At 41.6% G+C, this 22315-nt stretch overlaps 1 protein-coding gene across 1 annotated transcript in view; it reads left to right on the top strand.

Annotated features, from left to right (window-relative positions):
- The window catches only part of DISC1 (DISC1 scaffold protein), a 365698-nt gene that overhangs the window by 98746 nt on the left and 244637 nt on the right, over window positions 1–22315 (top strand). Inside the window, exon 4 of the mRNA XM_064383602.1 lies at window positions 5869–6019. Within this exon, the coding sequence (XP_064239672.1) occupies window positions 5869–6019 (151 nt within the window). The remainder of the gene's footprint in view (window positions 1–5868; window positions 6020–22315) is intronic.

The following is a 22315-nucleotide window of genomic DNA, read 5'->3' on the forward strand; positions in this document are numbered from 1 at the left end:
AGGGCCAGTAAGAGAATCCCAACAAATAGCAAAAGTTCATTTTTCCATGACCCATTCATCACAGAACAATTAAAAAGCTATATTAAAGTCAATCTTACTTGCATTTTAGAAATGCATTTCAATTCACCCATGGATCCAACACTCTTTTAGATAGATAAAGAAGTTTTTGTTAATTAACTTAGGAAAAAACACTACCTGTTAAACTCATAAACGATTGTTTAAAGAGTATCTGCAGAATTCTCCTCTCAATGTTTCCATGTAAAAGAAGTGATAACAAGCCACTGATAAACACAATGTATTTATAATTTGTATAACATTTTATTTATGAGCATTTTTTGAGCATTATGAAATACATAATTTAAAATTTTTAAATAAAAATTAATCTTTTTTTGTCAATTGATTTTTCCCCCATTTAAAAAATTGACAAATAATAATTGTGCATATTCATGGGGTACATAGTGATGCTTCAGTACATATAATATGTAGTTATCAGATCAGGATAATTAGCATATCCCTCATCTTAAACATTTATTATCTTTTTTTTTTTTTTTTTTGAGACGTAGTTTCCCACTATTGCTCAGGATAGAGTACAGTGGTGCGATCTTGGCTCACTGCAACCTCCCTATCCTGGGTTCAAGTGATTCTCCTGCCTCAGCCTCTGAGTAGCTGGGATCACAAGCAGCCACCACCATGCCTGGCTAAGTTTTGTATTTTCAGTAGAGATAGGGTTTCACCATGTTGGTCAAGCTGGTCTTGAACTCCGAACCTCAAGCAATCCATCCACCTCGGCCTCCCAAAATGCTGGGGTTACAGGTATGAACCACCATGCCCAGCCTAAACATTTATTATCTTTTTGTGTTGGGAACATTCAGTATCCTTCCGACTATTTGAAACTGTAAAATATACTATTGTGAACTATAGTCATCCTCTATTGCTGTAGAACACTAGTACTTATTCCTCCTATCTAACTGTAATTCTGTAACTTTTAATAAATCTTTCTTATCCTTCACTTCTCCCTACCCTTCTCAGTCTCTAATGTCCTCTACCCTACTTTTTACTTCTGTGAGATCAGCCTTGATACAGTTTGGATGTTTGTCTCTGCCAAATTTCATGTTGAAATGTGATCCCCAGTGTTGGAGGTGTTTGGTCATGAGATGGATACCTAGAGAATGGCTTGATCTCTTCCCATGGTAATGAGTGAGTTCTCACTCTGTTAGTTCACGTGAGAGCTGGTTGTTTAAAAGAGCCTGGCATCTCTTACTTGTTCCCTCTCTTGCCACATGACATGCCTGCTCTCCCTCAGCCTTCTGCCATGATTGTCAGCTTCCTAAGGCCCTCACTGGAAGCAGATGCTGGCACTAAGCTTCTTGTAAAGTCTGCCGAACCATGAGCTAAGTAAATCTTTTGCTTTATAAATTACCCAGCCTCAGGTATTCCTTTATAGCAATGCAAAATGGACTAACACAAACTCATTTTAGCTTCCACATTTGAATGAAAACATGTTTAACTTTCTGTTCTTGTCTTATTTCACTGAATATAATGTCTTCCATTCATGTTGCCAAGAATGACAGGATTTTCTTAATGGCTGAATAGTATTCCATTTTGTATATATACCACATTTGCGTTATCCATTCGTCTGTTGTTGGACACTTAGATTGATTCCATATCTTGACTATTGTGAATAGTGCTGCAGTAACATGGGGATATAGATGTCTCTTTGAGATGCTGATTTCCTCTCTTTTGGATAAATGTCCAGTAGTGGGATTGCTGGATCCTATGGTTGTTGTATTTGTAGTTTCTTGAGGAACGTCCATACTGTTAATGGCTGTACTGGTTTACATTCCCGCCAACAGTGTGTAAGAGTTCATTTTTTCTTCACATCCTCACAAGCGTTTGTTATTATTTTTTTTTTTTTTGGCTTTTGATAATAGCCAAGGGATGAGATGATACCTCATTGTGATTTTGATTTGCATATACCTGATGATTAGTGATGTTGAACATTACAAAATATATTTTTGACCATTTGTATGCCTTCTTTTGAGAAATGTCTGTTCAGATCATTTGCCATTTTAAAATTAGATTGTTTTTCTTTAGTTGAGATGATTCAGTTTCTTGTATATTCTGGACAGTAATCCCCTGTTGGATGGATAGTTTGCAAATATTTTTTCCCATCCTGTAGGTTATCTTTTCACTCTGTTGATTGTTTCTTTCTTTTATTTTTTTGAGACAGAGTCTCACTCTGTTTTTCAGGCTGGAGTGCAGTGGCATGATCACAGATCACTGCAGCCTCTACTTCCCTAGACTCAGGTGATCCTCCCACCTCAGCCTCCTGAGTAGCTGGGACTACAGTCATACACCACCATGCCTGGCTAAGTTTTGTATTTTGTGTAGAGATGGGGTTTCACCATGTTTCCCAGACTGGTCTCAAACTCCTGGGCTCAGGTGATCCTCCTCACTTAGTCTCTCCAAGTTCTGGGATTACAGGTGTGAAGCATTGGGCCTGCCTTGTTGATTGTTTCCTTTGCTGTACAGAAGATTTTTAATTCGATAATATCTTACTTGTTTAGTTTTGCTATTATTGTCTGTGCTTTAAAAATCTTATTCATGAAATATTTTCCCAGACTCATGTCCTCAGTTTTCTTCTTGTGGTTTTAGCATTTTCGATCTTACCTTTAGATCTTTGATCCATTTAGAGTTGATTTTTATATGAGGTGAAAGGCAGTGGTCTAGTTTCATCCTTCTACCTAAGGATATCCAGTTTTCCCAGCACCATTTATTCAAGAGACCTTCTTTTCCCCAATTGGTGTTCTTGGGACCTTTGTCAAAAATCAGTTGGCAGTATACATGTGGATTAATTTCTGGATTCTCAATACTATTTCATTGGTCTGTATATCTAATTTTATGCCAGTACCATGTTCTTTTGGTTACTACAACTTTGTAGTATATTTCGAGGTCTGGTAGTGATACCTCCAGTATTGCTCTTTTTGCTCAAGATTACTTTGGTTATTTGGGGTCTTCTGTGGTTCCATATAAATTTTGGGATTTTTTTTTCTATTTCTGTGAGAAATGTCCTTGGTATTTTGATAGAGATTGCAGTCTTATTTTAACAATATTAATTCTTACAATCCATCAGCATGGCTGTCTTTCCATTTGTTTGCATCCTCTTCCATTTCTTTCATCAGTGTTTTGTAGTTTTCCTTGTAGAGATCTTTCACCTCTTTGGTTAAATTTATTCCTAGGTATTTTAATATTTTTGTAGTTATTGTGAGATTTCCTTTTTGATTTCTCTTTCAGCTAGTTTATTGTTCATGTATAGAAATGCCACTGGTTTTTGTATATTAATTTTGTATCCTTCAACTTCACTGAATTCATTTATTAGTTCTAAGAGTTGTTTTGCTAGAGTCTTTAGGTTTTTCTAGATAAAAGAGCATGTCATCTGCAAATGGGGACAGTTTGACTTCTCCCATTCCGATTTGAATGTCTTTTATTTCTCTCTCTTGTCTAACTGCCCTGGATAGGATTTCCGGGGATATGTTCAATAAGAGTAGAGACAGTTGGGCATCCTTGTGCTGGTCCATTTCTTAGAGGAAAAGCTTTCAGCATTTCCTCATTTGTAAAATCTTCACTGTGTGTTTGTCATACGTGCCCTTTATTACGTTGAGGTGCTTTACTTCTATACCTCATTTGTTGAGAATTTTTTTTATTGTGAAGGGATGTTGAATTTTATCAAGATTTTTCTGCATCTATTGAGATGATCATGTAATTTTTGCCCTTCTTTCTATTGATGAGATGTATGATGTTTATTGATTTGCATATTTTGAACCAACTTTGCATTCCTGGGATAAATCCCACTTGATCATGGTATATTATCTTTTTGATGTGTTTTTCTCACCTTTTATTTTATTTTTTTTTCTTCTGGAATGTTCATAGTATGAATATTTATTTGCTTAATGGTATCCTATAAATCTTGTAGGCTTTCTTCATTCATTTTAAGTTCTTTTTTGTCTTCCTGTGTTATTTCAGAAGACCTATCTTTGAGCTAAGAAATTATTTGTTTTGCTTGGTCTAGTATGTGTTGAAACTTTAACTGTGCCTTTTATTTCATTCATTGAATTAATTAGTTGTAGGATTTCTGTTTGGTTATTTTTTATGGTGTCTATCTCTTTGTTGAATTTCTCATTTTAGATCATGAATGTTTTCTTGACTTTATTGAATTATCTATTTGATAATTCAAAATAGATAATAAATAATTATCTATTTTCTTCTCTCTCTTGTATTTCACTGAGTTTTTTTTTAAGATTTCTATTTTGAATTCTTTTTATGCCATTTCACTTATTTCCTTATGATTGGGAAATATTACTGGAGAGTCATTGTTTTCCTCTGGAGGTGACATGTTTCCTTGCTTTTTTATGGCTGATGTATCCCTATGTTGATATCTGTGCATCTAGTAGAAAAGGGACCGCTTCCAATTTTATGAAGTAGGTTTTGTAGGGAAAGACTTATTCATATGGAGTGTGTATTAATCTGTTTTTGCATTGCTATAAATAAATACCTGAGACTGGGTAATTTATAAAGAAAAGAGGTTTAGTTGGATCACATTTCTGTAGGCTGTGCAGGAAGCATAGTGGCTTCTGCTTCTGGGGAGGCCTCTGGCACTTTCTATCATGGTGGAAGGGAAAGTGGGAGCAGGCACACCTCACATGGTGGGAGCAGGAGTGAGAGAGAAAGAGAGAGTGGGGCAAGGGGCCACACAATTTTAGACAACCAGATCTCATGAGAACTCACTATGCAGTACCAAGGGGAAATGGTGTAAAACAATTCATGAGAACTACATCCTCATGATCCAGTCACCTCTGTATTAGTCCATTTTCATGCTGCTATAAAGATATGAAGGCTGGGCAATTTACAAAAAAAAGAGGTTTAATGACTTACAGTTCCACATTGCTGAGGAGGCCTCACAGTCACGGCAGAAGGCAAGGAGGAGCAACTCACATCCCACCTGGATGGCGGCAGGCAAAGAGAAAGATTGGGCAGGGAAACTTTTTCTTGTAATACCATTAGATCTCTTGAGACTTATTCAATATCATGAGAACGCATGGGAAAGACCTGCCTCCATGATTCAGTTACCTCCCACTGGGTCCCTCCCACAACGCATGGGAATTCAAAAAGCTCAGGGCCCTCTCCAAACCGGACTCAGGGCTTGCAAGAGCTGTGAGATTCTCCTTTCGTAAGGACTGGGATTCGGGTGGGTGGGTGGGGGGGCAGGCAGAATGCCAGTCATCTCTAATCAACCATTTTGCTGACATCACTCTTCCAAATGATCTGGAGTTTATTTTCATTTTTTCATACAAAAATGTATTATAAGGATTCTATATTTATACTGTGCTAGGAGACTAAAGGTCATTAAAATGTAATAGAACCCCTGCTTTACAACAGAAGTGGATATATAGTCATCTATAGCATGGTAGAATTTGAACGTCACTTCTATGGCTTTAGTAACTATGACTGGCTCTATCTAGATGTGCAATTTCTGAGGAAATGTTGAAATCAAAACTTGTTTTTAAAAAGCTAATTATATAGAACTCACCAAAATTATAGTTTTTTCCCCAAAATTCTCACTGTGCTTTAAAAATAATTAATATTAACTATCCCTTTGTATGAGGATCATAATTGTGACCATCATATCATTATGTCAACAATAACCTTTGAGAGTTAGAAGAGTAAAAGATAGGAGAGCCATCTTGTTGGTGCAGAGAAGATTCTTAGAAGTACCAACTAAGAGATGAAATTGCTGGCCTAGAAACTAGTAACCTTCTCACTGGGTTTCATGGTTGTTTTTTCCTCTCTCTCATCATTTTGGGTTTCCAGCTGAGATGTTAAAACAAAGATTAGAAGACCTGGAACAAGAGAAAATCAGCCTGCACTTTCAGCTTCCTTCAAGGCAGCCAGCTCTTAGCAGCTTCCTGGGTCACCTGGCAGCACAAGTCCAGGTTGCCTTGCGCCGTGGGGCCACTGAGCAGTGAGTACTTGTCATTGTCACCATTTTCCCCTCATGTTTCTTCCTACCTTTCAGCTCCCCCATAGTGAAGAGCTGGGAGGAGCTTAGCTGTAGGGACCCTCAGCTGCTTTCCTGGGAAGGGCCCTTTGTTTGTTGGGAAGGTGAGGGTCCTTCCAGAATGAGGGAATGACTCATGGGTCATGCTTCTCTAGAAATAAGACTTTTCTGCTACTTGGCAGAGAGTGATCCTCCACAAGTGCAGCTGCATCCCAGGTCTGAATCATTCCTTGGGAAGTTACCCTTCTAAGAAGGTGGGGTCATTTCCTCTTGTTGAGGCAGCTTGGTGTCCTGTGATCCTAGTAAGCCTGTAAGATCCGTATATGGTCCCCTCTGACTGAGCAATGGAAACCCATCCTCCTCCTAACTCTACTTCCAGCTTCTGAGCAACATTCACCCAAGGCTCTTCTGGGATCAGTAATATATAGAGAGCAATTGCTGCTTCTAATCGAGTGGCTTGTGGTCCCGGCTGCATGTTTGAATAACTTAGAGAGATTTAAAACCTACCAATGTCCACCCCCACCTCAGGCAAGCTTTGTTGGAATGTCTCGAGGTGGTAGGCAAGGGTGGCTCCCAGATGTTGGCATGCTTGAAAAGGCTGAGAACCATTGCTCCAGCTACCTGCCTGTTCCCTCTCTCTCCAGGTAAAGGTCTGAGAGGGAACAAGTGTTTTATGAATGCTATGAGCCTCATCACAATTCAGGTCTATTCCTAGGTGTCAACATGACCACAACAATTCCACTTTATTTCCCACTTCCAATTGGCCCTGACAATTGCAAGACTGTCTGGCCTCTTCCTATTAAGTGTACATGGCATTATACATTAGTTTATCTTGGCGCCTCCCTAAAGCCTTTCTGGACTGTGAGGCCAGTTATTTTCTGTTTGCCAGTAGCATATAGTAGAGTGAATGGCACCTGGTAGGTGCTTTTTTATAGCTGTTTGCTCAGTGAACTTTTTCATGGTTCTCTTAAATAGGGAGTAAATTTTTTGCCATTTCCATTCCTTTCTAATCTGACATTGAGACGTCATTGCAACATTGCCTGTTCCTCTTTCTTTCAAGCATGAGGCCCCTCCCAAATTGACTTTCTGTGTAATTCTCTCATTGTTTTATCTTTGGGATTATTTCTTGTCCTCTACTTCAGTCTTGGGAGATCTTTAGCATATAGAAATGGGGCAAAAAAATTGAGGCACAATAAATTTAGCTAATTTATTATGTTTCTATTTATTTAACAAACACTTGCATAATAGTTACTAAGTGCTTTAGAAGTTACTTATTTAATTTATTTCTACTTTTTTAAAATTGTGGTGAAATACACATAACATGAAATTCACCGTCTTAGCCCTTGTTAAGTATACAGTTCAGTGGTACTAAATACCTTATAATGCTGTACAACCCTCACCACCATTCATCTCCAGAACTTTTTCCTCTTCCCCAACTAACACTCTACCCATTAAGCAAGAAATCCCCATCCCTTCTCCTCTTCCAGCCCTGACAAACACATTCTAATTTCCATTTCTCTGAATTTGACTACTCTGTGTACCTCATGTAAGTGGAACCATACAATATTTGTTCTTTTGTGACTGACCTTTCTCATAGCATAGTGTCTTCCAAGTTCATTCATCTGATAGCATGTGTCAGAATTTCCTTCATTCAAGGCCGTATAATACTCCATTGTCTGGATAGGCTACAGTTTGCTTATTCATTCATTTAAATAACTCATTTAATCTTCATGACAATTCTAGGGGGTAGTATTATTTTATATATTGATATCTATGTGTATAGAGATCTGTATCTACATCAATACCTGAATTTTAAGATGAGGAAACCAGGCCCAGTAGAAGCTAAGAAACTCGGGCAGACCAACCAGTAGGTTGAGTACTGAGGGAGACACAAACCCAGCTGTCTGGCTTGCATCCTGTCTGTGAACCAGTGCACTGTGCTGCCTCTCTAAGTATGGGCTGGCAAAGGCTGATATATTATTGTCTCTTTAGCCCTACATGCAAGTTGGATGGAGAGTGTATTAGTCCATTTTCACATTGTTGTAAACAAATACCTGAGACTGAGTAATTTATAAATGAAAAAGGATTAATTAGCTCATGATTCTTCAGGCTATACAGGGAGCATGATGCTAGCATCTGCTCAGCTTCTGGGGAGGCCTCAGGAAACTCATAATCATGGTGTAAGGTGAAAGGAGAGCACACACATTGAATTGCCAGAGTAGGAGCAAGAGAGAAAAGAGGGAGGTGCCACATACTTTTAAACAACCAGATCTCATGAGAACTCTATCATAAGAACAGCACCAAGAGGATGGTGCTAAACCGTTCATGAAGTATCCACCCTCATGGTACAATCATTTCCCACTAGACCCTGCCTCCAACACTGGGGATTACAATTTGATGTGAGATTTGGGTGGGGACACAGATTCAAACCGTGTCATTCCACCCATGGTCTCCGCAAATCCCATGTCTTTCTCACATTGCAAAATATAAGCATCCCTTCCCAATAGTCCCCAAAGTCTTAACTCATTTCCAGCATTAATTCAGAAGTTCAAAGTCCAAAGTCTCATCTGAGACAAGGCTAGTCCCTTCTGCCTGTGAGCCTGTAAAATAAAAAAACATTTAGTTACTTCCCAGGTATAGGCATTGGGTTAATACTCCTGTTCCAAAAGAGAGAAATTGTCTGAAGGAAAGGGGCTACAGGCCCCGTGCAATTTGAAACCCAGTAGGGCAGTCATTAAATCTTAAAGCTCCAAAATAATCTCCTTTCACTCCATGTCTCACATCCAGAGCACACTGGTGCAAGGAGTGGGCTCCCATGAACTTGGGCAGCCCTGCCTCTGTGGCTTTGCAGGGTTCAGCCCCTGCAGCTGCTCTCATAGGCTGGCGTTGAGTGCCTGCAGCTTTTCCATGCTGAGAGTGCAAGCTGCCAGTGGATCTATCATTCCAGGTCTTCACAGATGGTGGACCCCTTTTCACAGCTCCACTAGGCAGTGCCCCCATGGGGACTTGGTGTTGGGGCTCCAACCCCATATTTCCCCTCCACACTACCCTAGTAGTGGTTCTCCATGAGGGTTCCTCCCCTGCAGCAGACTTCTGCCCAGGCAACCAAGCTCATGCTTCCTCTGAAATCTAGGCAGATGCTCCCAAGCCTCAACTCTTGTACTCTGTGGACTCTCAGTCTTATCACCATGTGGAAATTGCCAGGGCTTATGGCTTGCACCCTCAGAAGCAGTGGCCCAAGCTATATCTGGACCCCTTTGAGCCAAGGCTGGAGTTGGAAAAACAGAGCAGTGTGGAGAGCAGTGTTCTGAGACTGTGCAAAGCAGTGGGGCCCTGGGCCTGGCCCATGAAACCATTCTGTCCTCATAGGCCTCCAAGCCTGTGATGGGAAGGGCTGCCATGAAGGTCTCTAAAATGCCTCTGAGGCCTTTTCCCCATTGTCTTAGCTATTAGCACACAGATTCTTTTCACTTATGCAAATTTTTGCAGCCTGCTTGAATTCCTCCCCTGAAAATTGGCCTTTTTTTTTCTTACCACATGGCCAAGCTGCAAATTTTCCAACCTTTTATGACTTTAGCTCATGCATATAAGCACAGGTTGTTAGAAGCAGCCAGGCCACATCTTGAATGCTTTGCTGCTTAGAAATTTCTACCACCAGATACCCTAAATCATTACTCTCAAGTTCAGAGTTCCACAAACAACCTAGAGCAGGGGGACAGTGCAGCTAAGTTCTTTGCTAAGGCATAACAAAATTGACCTTTACTTCAGTTCCCACTGAGTTCCTCATTTCAATCTGAGACTTCGTCAGCCTGGCTTTCACTGTTCATATAACTACCAGCATTTTGGTCATAACCATTTAATCAGTTTCAAGGAATTTCCAAACTTTTCCTCATCTTCCTGTCTTCTTCTGAGCCATCCACACTCTTTCAACCTCTGCCCATTACCCAATTTCAAAGCCACTTCCACATTTTCAGGTATCTTTATAGCAATGCCCCACTTCTTTGTACCAATTTTCTGTATTAGTCTGTCTTCACATTATTATAAAAAAAATACCCGCGACTGGGTAATTTATAAAGAAAAGAGGCTTAATAGGCTTACAGTTCTGCAGGATGTACAGGAAGCATGATCTGGCATCTGCTTGGCTTCTGGGAAGTCCTTAGGTAACTTACAATCATGGCAGAAGGTGAAAAGGGAGCAGACATATCATGTGGCTGGAGCAGCAAGAGAGGGAAAAATGGGAGGTGTTATTTACTTTTAAACAACCAGATGTTTTGGGAACTCTATCACGAGAACACCAGGGGATGGTGCTAAACATTCATGTAATATCCATTCTTATGATTCAATCACCTCCTCCGACCAGGCCCTAACTCCCACATCAGGGATTACAATTCAACAAGAGATTTGGGTGGGGACACAAATCCAAATCATAGCAGTGAGTGATGATTTTATCATGGTCTTGCCAGTTTATAATAGAATATGATTAACTAAAAGCCAGTGTCATGCATGCTTAATTATATTAGGTTACACCATAAGGGCATCTCTTATATTTGACTGTTTCAAACCTGGCAAACTTTTTATGGGGTTCAACCTAATAAGGCCCCCAGAAAAGTATGAGTCTTTATTAAACATTTATCAAGATAATATTAGCTGTTGGCTTTCTTTATGAGCTACCATCCTCTTTCCTTTTCCTCACAGGAGTTGTCTGTATACTGTGCTTTTATGTTCCATTCACTTGTTGAGCCCACTGTGACCTGGTTTCTATCTCTATCACTCTTCAGGTCTCTATCAAAGTCAGCAATGACTTTCTATTAGCTTAATTTAAAAGGCGTTTTTCAATTATTTTTCTGCCATTTATCACGGCAGTGTCTAGAATATTTAAATTCATTCGTAAAACTCCCGCTCCCTTTGGCTTTCATGATTTCACCCTTCCTGGTCGTCTTGTTACCTTTCTGGCCATTTTTCTTAATGTCTTTTGAGCTCCTTTCTCCCTTTCTTCTTCTTCTTTTTTTTTTGAGACAGGGTCTGACTCTATTGGCCAGGCTGGTCTTGAACTCCTGGGCTCAAGCAATTCTCCCACCTTGGGCTCCTGAAGTGTTGGGATTACAGGCGTGAACCACCATTCCTGGCTCCTTTCTCTTTAATGTTGATGTTCCTCTGTCTTCTGTTCTAGCTTTTCCTCTCTTCTCACTTTGTATCTTATTTCTGGGTGGTCTCAAATGCCCTGAGGATTAAGATACTGTTTCTATACTAATTTTTATCAAATTTCTATCTCTAGCCCTGATTTATTTCCAGAATTCCAATCCACAATTCTGTTTTCCATTGAGCATCTCCCTTATCTTTACTAAATTTAGTATCTTTTTGTCCTTAAAGTTACCATCTCTTTATCCTTGCCTTTTACTAAGTTTACTGTCTTTTAAACTACATTTACTATTGTTCTCCCCATTCAGTTCCTTCTCCTATATCCCCAGTCTCAGTGACTTTCACTGCCATTTACCCAGTTACCCAAGCAAGGACTCTGAGGCATCTCTGGCTCCTCCTTTTCCATCCCTCCCTGCAGTCACTGGTCACTAAGTCCTGTTCCTTCCACTGTCTGTCTCTCCCGTACCCACTCACTTGTCTCACCTGCACAACAATGCTTTGGTTCTGCTCTTTAACAATTTAAATCTGGATTATTGCAGTGGTCTCCTTGCTGGTATTTCTGATTTCATTATTACTGCCTCTCATTCATCTTCCACAAGGACGTGATAGAAATATTACATTATGCTTAATGGCTCCCCATTGCTTGCAGGATAAAATTCATGTTGCTTAGCATGATATCCAAAGCCTTCATGATCCAGCCCCTGCATTTAACTAGCCATTACCAGCATCTGCAATAGAGCCTTACAGAAGTGTTGTAAGTTACCCCCATATTCTGAATGTTTGTAGATTCTGTGATCTTGCTCATGGCCCATTGTGGTCACCAACTATTGCCCGTTCTTCCAGACTTAGTAAACTAATATTCTTGCAAAGCTCTGCTCATCAGTCACACCGCCTCCCCTCCCTCTTGAATGACAGCACACCTTGAATGACTTTGCTTCTGCTTAGGACTTAAATAAATCTGTTTTCTTGAATATCTGTTTACTCTGACAGATGATAAGCTCCTTGAGGACAAGACTGTATTATATTTATCTTTCTATTTCTAGAGACTAGAACAGTGTTTGGCCCATAATCTGTATTCTGTATTCATTTAATGTGTGAATGTGACACATATGCATATGTAGCTATATATAGGTTCACAAACGTATATGTGAGTATCGAGGGAGAGAGAGAGAGAGAGAGAAACTGACTTCACTTTATTGGGATTCAGTTGCCCTAGAGGAAAATGCTCCTATAGCTTTTCTTCTGAAATTACCAGCAAGAAGGGTTGCACAGAATCTTGACAGAACCTTGGATAGGAGGTCAGTTCTGGTCCCTTCTCTTCCACTAACCAGCTGTATATGGCTTGGTGTAGTTATCAAATCTCTCCAAATTACACTCCCCTCATCAAAAAATAAGGGGGTTAAATTAGATCACTGGTTTCTAAACTTCAGTTATTTATGTTTTATCTTGGATTTTCTTTTGCTAAGAAAAGAAATTATTATTTCTTTTCTTATGTCTTATTATTGCCATAACTAGAAAATAATGAATTGGAATTAACTTTCTGAAATTTTTCTAATGCATATTAACACAATTACATAGTTACTAATAATTTTTTAAAACCTTTCAGTGTGCTAACTACCCACTGCAGTTTTCACAGTGACCACTAGGGGGCCATGGTGCCAGGCTGAAGCCCACACAGCCCAGAGCCTGGACAGAAACAGCTCTCACAGACTCTCCCTCTGCATCAAGGGGGAAATATAATATTTTTGAATGAGTGGTGCTTTTCCTGTAGAAATAAAATAGTTGTATCAACATGAAAAAATTTAAATACTAATTCATAACGCAAATAAGTTCCTGTTAACCTTTCTGGGATCAAGTATTTATTTATTTTGAGAAGCTGATGAAAGCTACAGACTTCCTCTATTGCGAAACCATGTATGTATATGTACGCAAACTATTGAGTGTGGTTTCAGGAGACTCACAGGTCTTCTGAGTTATTCATTCACTCCTTAGAGGATCTTTGGCTCCCAGATTAAGAAAATGTAGTTTAGGATAAGATTTAAGAAGCTGTAAACAGCCAGATACAATCAGATACTTTGTGTGTTATTATTTTTATTGTCACTTTGTTCTTAAAAATCACAATGTAATTCAACTTTTTGAAACACACTGTTTAATCCTCTGAACTCATGTAGAAGAGCACCCTGGGTCACCCTTGATATGTTCAGATCCTGCCAGCAGCCTGGAGAGTTTTAACTACCTTCAGGGGTAAACCAGGTTCCTCTGATGGCGGATATCGGTACTCAAGTCATTTGGCCCCTCTTATATGGGGTCCCCTGGCCCAATGGGTTTGCTTGTTGGAGGAATAACTTTCGTGATGTCCACTTGATTCCCGTGGGAAGTTCATGTATCTCTGCCACAACGAATGGTGTATGCTCAGGCCACCCCATAACAGACCCTCTCTGCCCTGTTAGCTCTCTCTAATTCCTTTACCCCTGCTTGAGGGGGCAGCGACACAAAAGAAGTGAGTTGCTTAAACAGTGTTGCAGCGGACAGTTTTGGTGCCCTGTGTCCCAATCCCTTGGCCTCCCTCCAATTTCCTCCACATCTGGGAACCCTGCTCACTGTCGGCTTTCCACTCAGGCACCCAATAGGCTTATCCAGCCTGTCTGCACAGGTATTCTCCTCGGAAGCTGTGTGAAGGGGGTGGGGGGGTGGATACTGCCCTGAGAGTGACACTCGCTCAATGCCCCAGCCTACCCAGCCTCTCAGGGAACAGTTCTGAGGCAGGCTCCACACATTCTTTTTTTTTTTTTTAAATTTTCTAGAAGGTTCCTACTACTAAGAACCCTTTGCCCATTGGGTTCCATTTGCCCATGTGGTAATCAGCTCCACAATGAACCTTTTATTCAGTTTTCCTCTTTCTCACTCCAGTTTCTTGGGGATCACTTCTTCAAAAAACAACTACGCTCAGGTCCCTGTCTCAGGCTCTGCTCTAGGAGAACCTAAACACAGACAGATACCCACGTTGGAGGATTAGTTGTCAGTCTTCCTTCTTGCAGGGCACCCCCAATCTTTATGAGTGAACCTAGTAGATTTTTTTCCCACTGGGTTGAGTAGAAGAGTTTTCTCTCGTGTGGGCCAGGTTTGGACCGGCAAGCCATAGGGTAGGGGAGAAAAATGCATCTCTCATGAAGACTCCGTTTCCTACATGGCCAGCGGGTGGGTGGGCTTGAGAGTGGTGGTTGATTGCAGTGGTGCTGGCTGAGCAGCCCCAGGGGTAGGATGCCCCACTCCAACACTAGGGATTCAGAATGCAGGGCATTCAGGTCTACGTCCTTCAGCTTTAGTTTCCAACTCTGGAGCAACAGGAAAATTCTACCTCCATATCCTGTGACAAAAGGGATCAGAAGAGGAGAGGCTTCTGTTCCTGCTGTGTCTTCCACCCAGTCAAAGGAAAGTTATTTTTCCTTTCTCCCAAGAGAGAGGGTTAGCCTACTATCACACATTTGGATGATAATTTTCTCATGAATACATTGCATTTCTCTAACTATACATCCCATGCATTTTTCCACTGGATCTTCACCAACATGTACATGAAAACTGGTCGTATTTGTAACCTAAGTTGTGTGTGTGCATGCATGTGTTTGTGTGCATGTGCACACTAAATGTTCTTTATCAAAGACCTTTTCCCAATGGATAACTTCAAACTCAAGCAAACAAAATACAACAAACTTTAAAACAAAGGTCTACCATGGTTTTCCAGTGGGGCTTATCAAGGCAGAGCCCCAGTTTGCTTGTCCACGTATTTCCCACAAGAATACTTCCTTTGAGATGGGAACAGAGAAGATGAATGTTGTGCAGCCCTGTGATGCTTCTGGACAGACTCATTCTTCCTCTGACCAATTGTTCCTCAATTGCCTTTGAAACATGTGATATATATATACACATTTGAGATGGAGTTTCACTCTTGTTGCCCAGGCTGGAGTGCAATGATATGATTTTGGCTCACCGCAACCTCTGCCTCCCAGGTTCAAGTGATTCTTTTGTCTCAGCCTCCCGAGTAGCTGGGATTACAGGCATGTGCCACCACACCCGGCTAACTTTGTATTTTTAGTAGAAACAGGGTTTCTCCATGTTGGTCAGGCTGGTCTCAAACTCCCGACCTCAAGTGGTCCACCCGCCTCAGCGTCCCAAAGTCTGGGAATTACAGGCGTGAGCCACCTCACCTGGTCCTGAAACGTGATTCTGTATTTCCCTTTGGTTGTCATGTAGGGACCATCACAGCATTCAGTGTAACAGAGTTCAGTGATGGTCGGCTCTAAGCTCTGGAGATTAGAATCAAGGTACACTGTATGAGTCCAGAAAATAACTGTTACAGACACATTTTACCCAGGACGTAAAATGAGATGGCTATCATACAACATAAAAATTTTCATTACTGGCTGGACATGAAGGCTCACACCTGAAATCCCAGCTCTTTGGCAGGCTGAGGCAGGAGGGTTGCTTGAGACAGAGAGTTTGAGACGAGCCTGAGCAACATAGTGAGACCCCCATCTCCACAAACAAAACAAAACAAAACAAAACACTAGCCAGATGTGGTGGCACACACCTGTAGTTCTAGCTAATTGGAAAGCTAAGTCAGCAGGATTGCTTGCACTCAGGAGTTTAGGGCTGTAGTGAGCTATGATTACACCACAACACTCTAGCCTGACTGACAGAGCAAGACCCCGTTGCTAAGAAAAAAAAATTTGTAGGCTGGGCGCGGTGGCTCATGCCTGTAATCCCAGCACTTTGGGAGGCTGAGGCGGGCGGATCACCTTAGGTTGGGAATTCAAGACCAGCCTGACCAACATGGAGATACCCCATCTCTACTAAAAATACAAAATTAGCCGGGCATGGTGGCTCATGCTTGTAATCTCAGCTACTTGGGAGGCTGTGGCAGGAGAATCACTTGAACCCAGCAGGTGGAGGTTGCGGTGAGCTGAGATTGCACCATTGCACTCCAGTCTGTGCAATAAGAGTGAAACTCCGTCTCAAAAAAAATTATTACCAACATACCAGCATATATTTCTGAACCTCAAATCAGATCAGATCACTGAACCACAAGGAACAGTGGTGTGCCCTATGTCCCACTTCCAGGAGACCAGCTCCAGACCGTTTGTCATGGCCTCCAGAAGAGAAGGAAGAAAGGACAAGAGGGGAAAAGTAAGTTGTGAGCCACAGAAGACTCCTCAGAACTTGTTTTGGAATTACTGGATTGTAAATAAAAGCCCCCAGATAAAGGTCTCCCATATCATCCTCTTTGATCAAATTCAACCGAAGTCTGTCCTGAGGCTGGTGGCATCAGGCATAACTATTATTAACCCAAATAAATATTCATGTGTCTCTCTTGGAGGCCGGTCATTTCTATGAGTGGGATAAAACTGTATAGAACAATGAAAGTCAGTTTCCCAAGGAATGTGACTTCTCCACGCTCCTTACTTTGTAGACCCAAATTGTATCTGTAAGGAAGAATTATAAAGTAACCTGTATTGTCTCTGGCAATTTTACAGTATTCTTTTGTGCTCTCAGAGTGGCCTTGGTAAGTTAGGACATTGTTTATTGAAAGTGCAAGCTATTTCTAGGTTTAAAGTACACTTCATTGGTTCTATGACTGGCCCAAACCCCTTCTTTATCACCATCTTCCCCAAGAGGGAGAGATGCAACACACAAATCATATGACATAAATTTGGTAGAATAGTCATCAGTAGGGAGCAGCGATTAGCAACCTTAATCAGAAGAGTCAAACCCAACTCTTGTTGCCAGAACGAGTCATCTGAAAGGTGGCAATCCCTCAGGACGGCATTTTTCTAACTGTGACAGTGAGAACATCAGCCTTGATAGTTTTGGTCTTCTCTGAGACTAAAATTCTGCGATTCCAGCAGCGGCACAAAGCAATTTTTCTGCTACTCTAACAACATTAGGGTTTCAGAGAGGGACCTCCTGTGTTACCTGTGATTATGTATAAACCACAGCATTGTCACGAGCAGTTCTGGTGCAGGATTTTCTCACAGGTGGATTTCCTGGCTTCTCCTTGCCCCATCAACATTCTCACTTGCAAAGGCTTCTGAAGGTGGCCCGTTGAGCAATGCCAAAGGCACTAGAGGGCCCAGAGGGCCTGAGTGCTGGGCTGGGAAGGAGGAGGCAATGTAGGCTCATCACAGGCACGCACTGCTTAACAAGCTGGCACAGGAACCACAGACACCTAGATGATTTCTTCATTCTTTTTTCAATGTTCCTGAAATATGCATTCACAACAGTCACATTGTAAAAGTTATCAATACAATGAAAACATTTTTTCCTGTGCAATTTGGAGCTAATTTTTTCTGTGATGTAGGATCTTATTTTATGAATGGATTTTATCCTCCTTTAAATCATTGGAAAAGACAGTAGCATAGAAAGGCCAAGATTTTTCCAGTATTATTGGGCTGGTCCCGGTGGAGACCTGTATGAAACTCTGGGTCTGGCTGTAATCTTGGACACCTGAGTTCCCATTGGCACTGAGTGCTGTTCTAACACTCTACCCTGCATGTTTTTAATTCTTGCCCTGAGGGATTTGCTCATTTTGCATACTGATTAGTTTACAGCAGCAATGCTAATTTGCAGTGACATTAGGGATTACACATTGAGAATTATTAAATGTAAAGGGGACAACATTGCAGAACAGAGAGGAAGCCTGACTCAGAAGCCCGTCCCTTGCTTCATCACTGAGCTACAGTGCGTCCTGGGGCCATCGCTCAGCGGTCTGTGGATCCCTTTCTCTACCTGGAGTAAGAATATGAGAGGCAGACAGAGGGGTTTTCGTTAATCACAGGGGATTTTCTTATGGATTAAGTAATGAATGTGATTAATGGTAATATAGAGAATTCCCAGTTTCCCACCTGTAGCTCCTCTGTAGCTAATTTTCAATTCTGTGTTGATTTCCTTCAATGACTCTCATCCTGACCCAGATGGTATCTATTTAGGAAATTCAAGAAACTCTTAATATTAGCATAAGCAGAGCAAATTGAGATATAAATTAGTGCAAATAAATGATCCAATGCAATAGAAAAGTGAATATAAACGACTTCTGGATTTTCTAGGGCACAGGCTCATTGAACCATTCAATAAATATTTGCCAAGCCCCTACTCAGTGCCAGGCACTGGGGTCATCACCATGAGATAAGCTCAATCCCTTCCCTCCCCTAGTTCATAGTCAGGAATGAGGAACTGTGCAAACAGGTGGAGACTCTGGAGCCAGAGGAAGAAGTGTGTTTCATTCCCACAGACATCAGTAGCTGAGGATGGTTTTGTTCCAGACACTTCTTCCAACACACATAAAGATCCTCAGACACATTTTTATCTTTTCCTTCCTTCCTTCCCTCCTTCCCTCCTTCCTTCTTTTTCTCTCTTTCCTTTCCTCCCTTCCTTCCTCTCTCTTTCCTCCCTCCCTCCTTTCCTCCCTTCCTGTCCCTTCCCTCCCTCCCTCCCTTCCTCTTTCCTTCCTCTCTCTTTCCTTCCTTCCTTCCTCCCTCCCTTCCACCTTCCCTTCCCTTCCTCCCTCCTTCCCTCCCTTCCTTCCTTCCTCTCTTTCCTTCCTCTTTCCTTCCTTCCTCTTTCCTTCCTTCCTCCCTCCCTTCCTTCCCTCCCTCCCTCCTTCCCTCTCTCCCTCCCTTCCTTACTTCCTTCTTTCCTTCCTTCTTAATTGCCCTGTTCCCCGGGCTGGAGTGCAGCAGCATGATCATAGCTCACTGTAGCCTCTACCTCCTGAGTTCAACTGATCCTGCCACTTCAGCCTCCTGAGTAGCTGGGACTAGAAGCACGTGCCACCATGCCTGACTAATTTTTAATTTTTTTGTAGAGATGAGGTCTCACTGTCTTTCCCAGGCTGTACTAGAGCTCCTGAGCTCAAGTGATCCTTCTGCCCTGGCCTCCCAAAGTGCTGGGATTACGGGCTTATGCTATCACACCTGGCCCATATCTTTCATTTTTGTTACTCTGTATAGGAAGTGGGTACTTTAGACAGGAGTGCAGTATTTGTTTTCCCGATGCAAATATTGAGATGCTGGGGAGATCAACCAACGCAAGCTTCTTGAGGAAGGAAGTTCTGTCTCCATCCCCAAATGCCCCGGTATGAGGATGGGGTCTGTATACAGTAGATGCCCAGTGGTCGTTTGTCAAATCGATTTGTTCCCATAGTTCGCTACATAGGGAAGGCATTCTTGTCATTGTCATTGTCATTCTCATTTTAAAAACAAAGAAAGTAAAATTCAGAGAGATTAGGTAAGTCCAGCGACACAGCATGAAGAAGGCAGAACCAAGACCCAAAGGGTGGCCTTTACCTCCACGTGCTGTGCACTTCCCACGTTGCACTGCCCTGCTGAGAGCCAGCAAGAGGACTCAAACAATGGGTGTGTGTGGATGGTGACTGGAAGGCAGGGGAGATGGAAATTCCTGGGCTTGCTGAGAACCTAATGACATGTGGTATCTGGGAAAGAACTGGAACCTGGGACTCAGACTGATCCACACTGACTCCTAAAGTCTGCTTCCTGCTGTCTGCGTGGCCGTGGGCTAGACTCTGACCCCCTGGGACTCAGTTTCCTCATCAGCAAAACTGGCATAATAGCATCTTCATCTTCTGGTGTACAGAATATTCTTAATTCATAGTAGTTTATTTTATTATCAGTTTAACGATTTTTGTTGCTGCTGCTATGCTGCTATTATTATTTGCCTTTTTTTTTTTTTTTTTTTTTTTTTGAGACAGAGTATCGCTCTGTCACCCAGGCTGGAATGCAGTGGTGCTATCTCGGCTCACTGCAACCTCTGCCTCCAGGGTTCAACTGATTCTCCTGCCTCAGCCTCCCGAGTAGCTGGGACTGCAGGTGCATACCACCACGCCCGGCTAATTTTTTGTATTTTTAGTAGATACAGGGTTTCACCGTGTTACACAGGATGGTCTCGATGTCCTGACCTCATGATCTGCCTGACTTGGCCTCCCAAAGTGCTGCGATTAGAGGCGTGAGCCACCACGCCTGACCATTACTTGCCTTTAAACACATGAAACAAGGAATAGATTTCTAAATTGCATCTTATGTTACAATAAATGACTATTAAAGGTTATTCAGAGAATCTGATGTGTTAGACATAGGAACAAAAGCAAGCTTCCTTTTTCTGTAACTGCTATTTTCTATCTTAGAAAAGCTGAGGTGACATATTTTCTAGTATTGTTTCTAAAAACATAAAGCCTGCTTCATTGCACGGTGGTTGGTTGGTTCACTTATTTTGCAAGTGTCGAGTTAAGACTCAGCAAGGGGGAGAATCTCCCCCAGCTTTAAAGTCTACCGTCGTTGGTCTGTGCCTTGCATTGCCCGTTTCTTCACTGCCTGGTAATTTTTCTGCTGATGCATTTGTCTCCCCTGCTCCATGGAAGAACCAAGTCCTGTTCACCATTGTGTCCCCAGCGCCAAGCACAATCCATAGTACATAGCAGGGGAGCTCAGTAATGTTTTTTCTTTTTCTGAATGAATGAAATGGGGTAGGAGTGAAAGGAGACAGACATAGCACAACGTATATTAGGATCAGTTACTCATTTTCTTTTCTAAGAAATGCGGAGGTAGTGCGACCCTGTGTTAATATATAAATAAGAACATGCAGCTTCACGCATCTCCTCGTTGAGCCCTGAAATAAGTACAAAGGTGGCAGACAAGATCTAGCTGTGTGGGAGACTCCACGGGAGGAGGGGATAGGTTTAATTTGGCCCTTTCAGGATGCTGAGTTTATGCCTGCAAGTGTCAGAAGCTATAGATATCTGCTCCTCTGCAAGGGAAGATGACCTTGAAGATGAGGTTATTGATGGGCTTTATTTAAAACACAGGCATGTTCAAGAGCTACAAGACTGATTGGCTGTGTTAAAATATTCAAATCAAAAGTGCGGCTACTTAGTGTGTGTTGGCAAACATTTTATGTTACAGTTGTAAAAATGATGCACGCTTACTAGAGAAACTTAAGAAAGAGCAACTGAAAAAAGTGATCCCACCACCCAGAGATAAGAGCTGATAGCATTTTGGTGAATATATTTTTTAAATTTTATATACATGCTAACAATATTTTTACAATGGTTTATTTTATACATTTTGCCATAAAACCTGCTTTAGAAAACATAGCAATAAATAGTGAACATTTTCCAGGTCAATGTATCTTCTTGTGTGACCTAATTTTAGTGGCTACTTAGCATTGCTAAGAGGTCCTCATGCTGGGGTACGATTATTTTCAGTCTTGGGCTACTAAGAGAAAAGATGGTTTTTGTAGGTAATATTTGTGTAAAACTGTGATTATTAAGGCTGGGTGTGGTGGCTCCTGCCTGTAATCCCAGCACTTTGGGAGGCCAAGGTGAGTGGGATCACTGAGGTTAGGAACTTGAGACCAACCTGGCCAAATACGGTGAAACCCTGTCTTTACTATAAATACAAAAATTAGCCAGGCATGGTGGTGGGTGCCTGCAATCTCAGCTAGTAGGGAGGCTGAGGCAGGAGAATCGCTTATCGCTTGAACCCAGGAGGCAGAGGTTGCAGTGAGCCGAGATCGCACCATTCTACTCCAGCCTGGGCAACAAGAGTGAAACTCTGTCTCAAAAAAACAAAACAAAACAAAAAACCAACCAACCACCCCCCTCCAAAACTGATTATTTACATGCAATCAGTACTTAGATGTGGGAATGTAGAATCCCAGGTTATATTTAATTTTAAGTCTCATTCTTATTCCCTACTCTCACCAAAGACTTATGGTTTGGAAAACCTTTGCCAGGCCAGTTTGTTAGGTGAAAGATGATATTTTATGTTGTTTGGATTTGCATTTAAAGCGATCTTTGGATGATAATCATTTTCCTTAACACGTTGCAATTCATTTTTTGTGTTTTGTTTAGCTTCACTTATTTTTGAGGTTGGGGATGGTCTTGCTATGTTGCCAAGGTTGGTCTCAAATTCCTAGGCTCAAGCAGTTCTCTGCCTCAGCCTCCCAGGTAGCTGGGGCTACAGGTGTTCAACACCACGCTCAGCCGTAATATGTTTTTTTTCTTTTGGAATTTCTGGTTGGTACACTTGTCTTTTCCTTCTTAATCTGATAGAA

This window comes from Aotus nancymaae, unplaced genomic scaffold, assembly GCF_030222135.1.
Source record: "Aotus nancymaae isolate 86718 unplaced genomic scaffold, 86718_ANA_hifiasm-v0.15.2.pri h1tg000032l_0, whole genome shotgun sequence".
Classification (NCBI taxonomy): Eukaryota; Metazoa; Chordata; class Mammalia; order Primates; family Aotidae; genus Aotus; species Aotus nancymaae.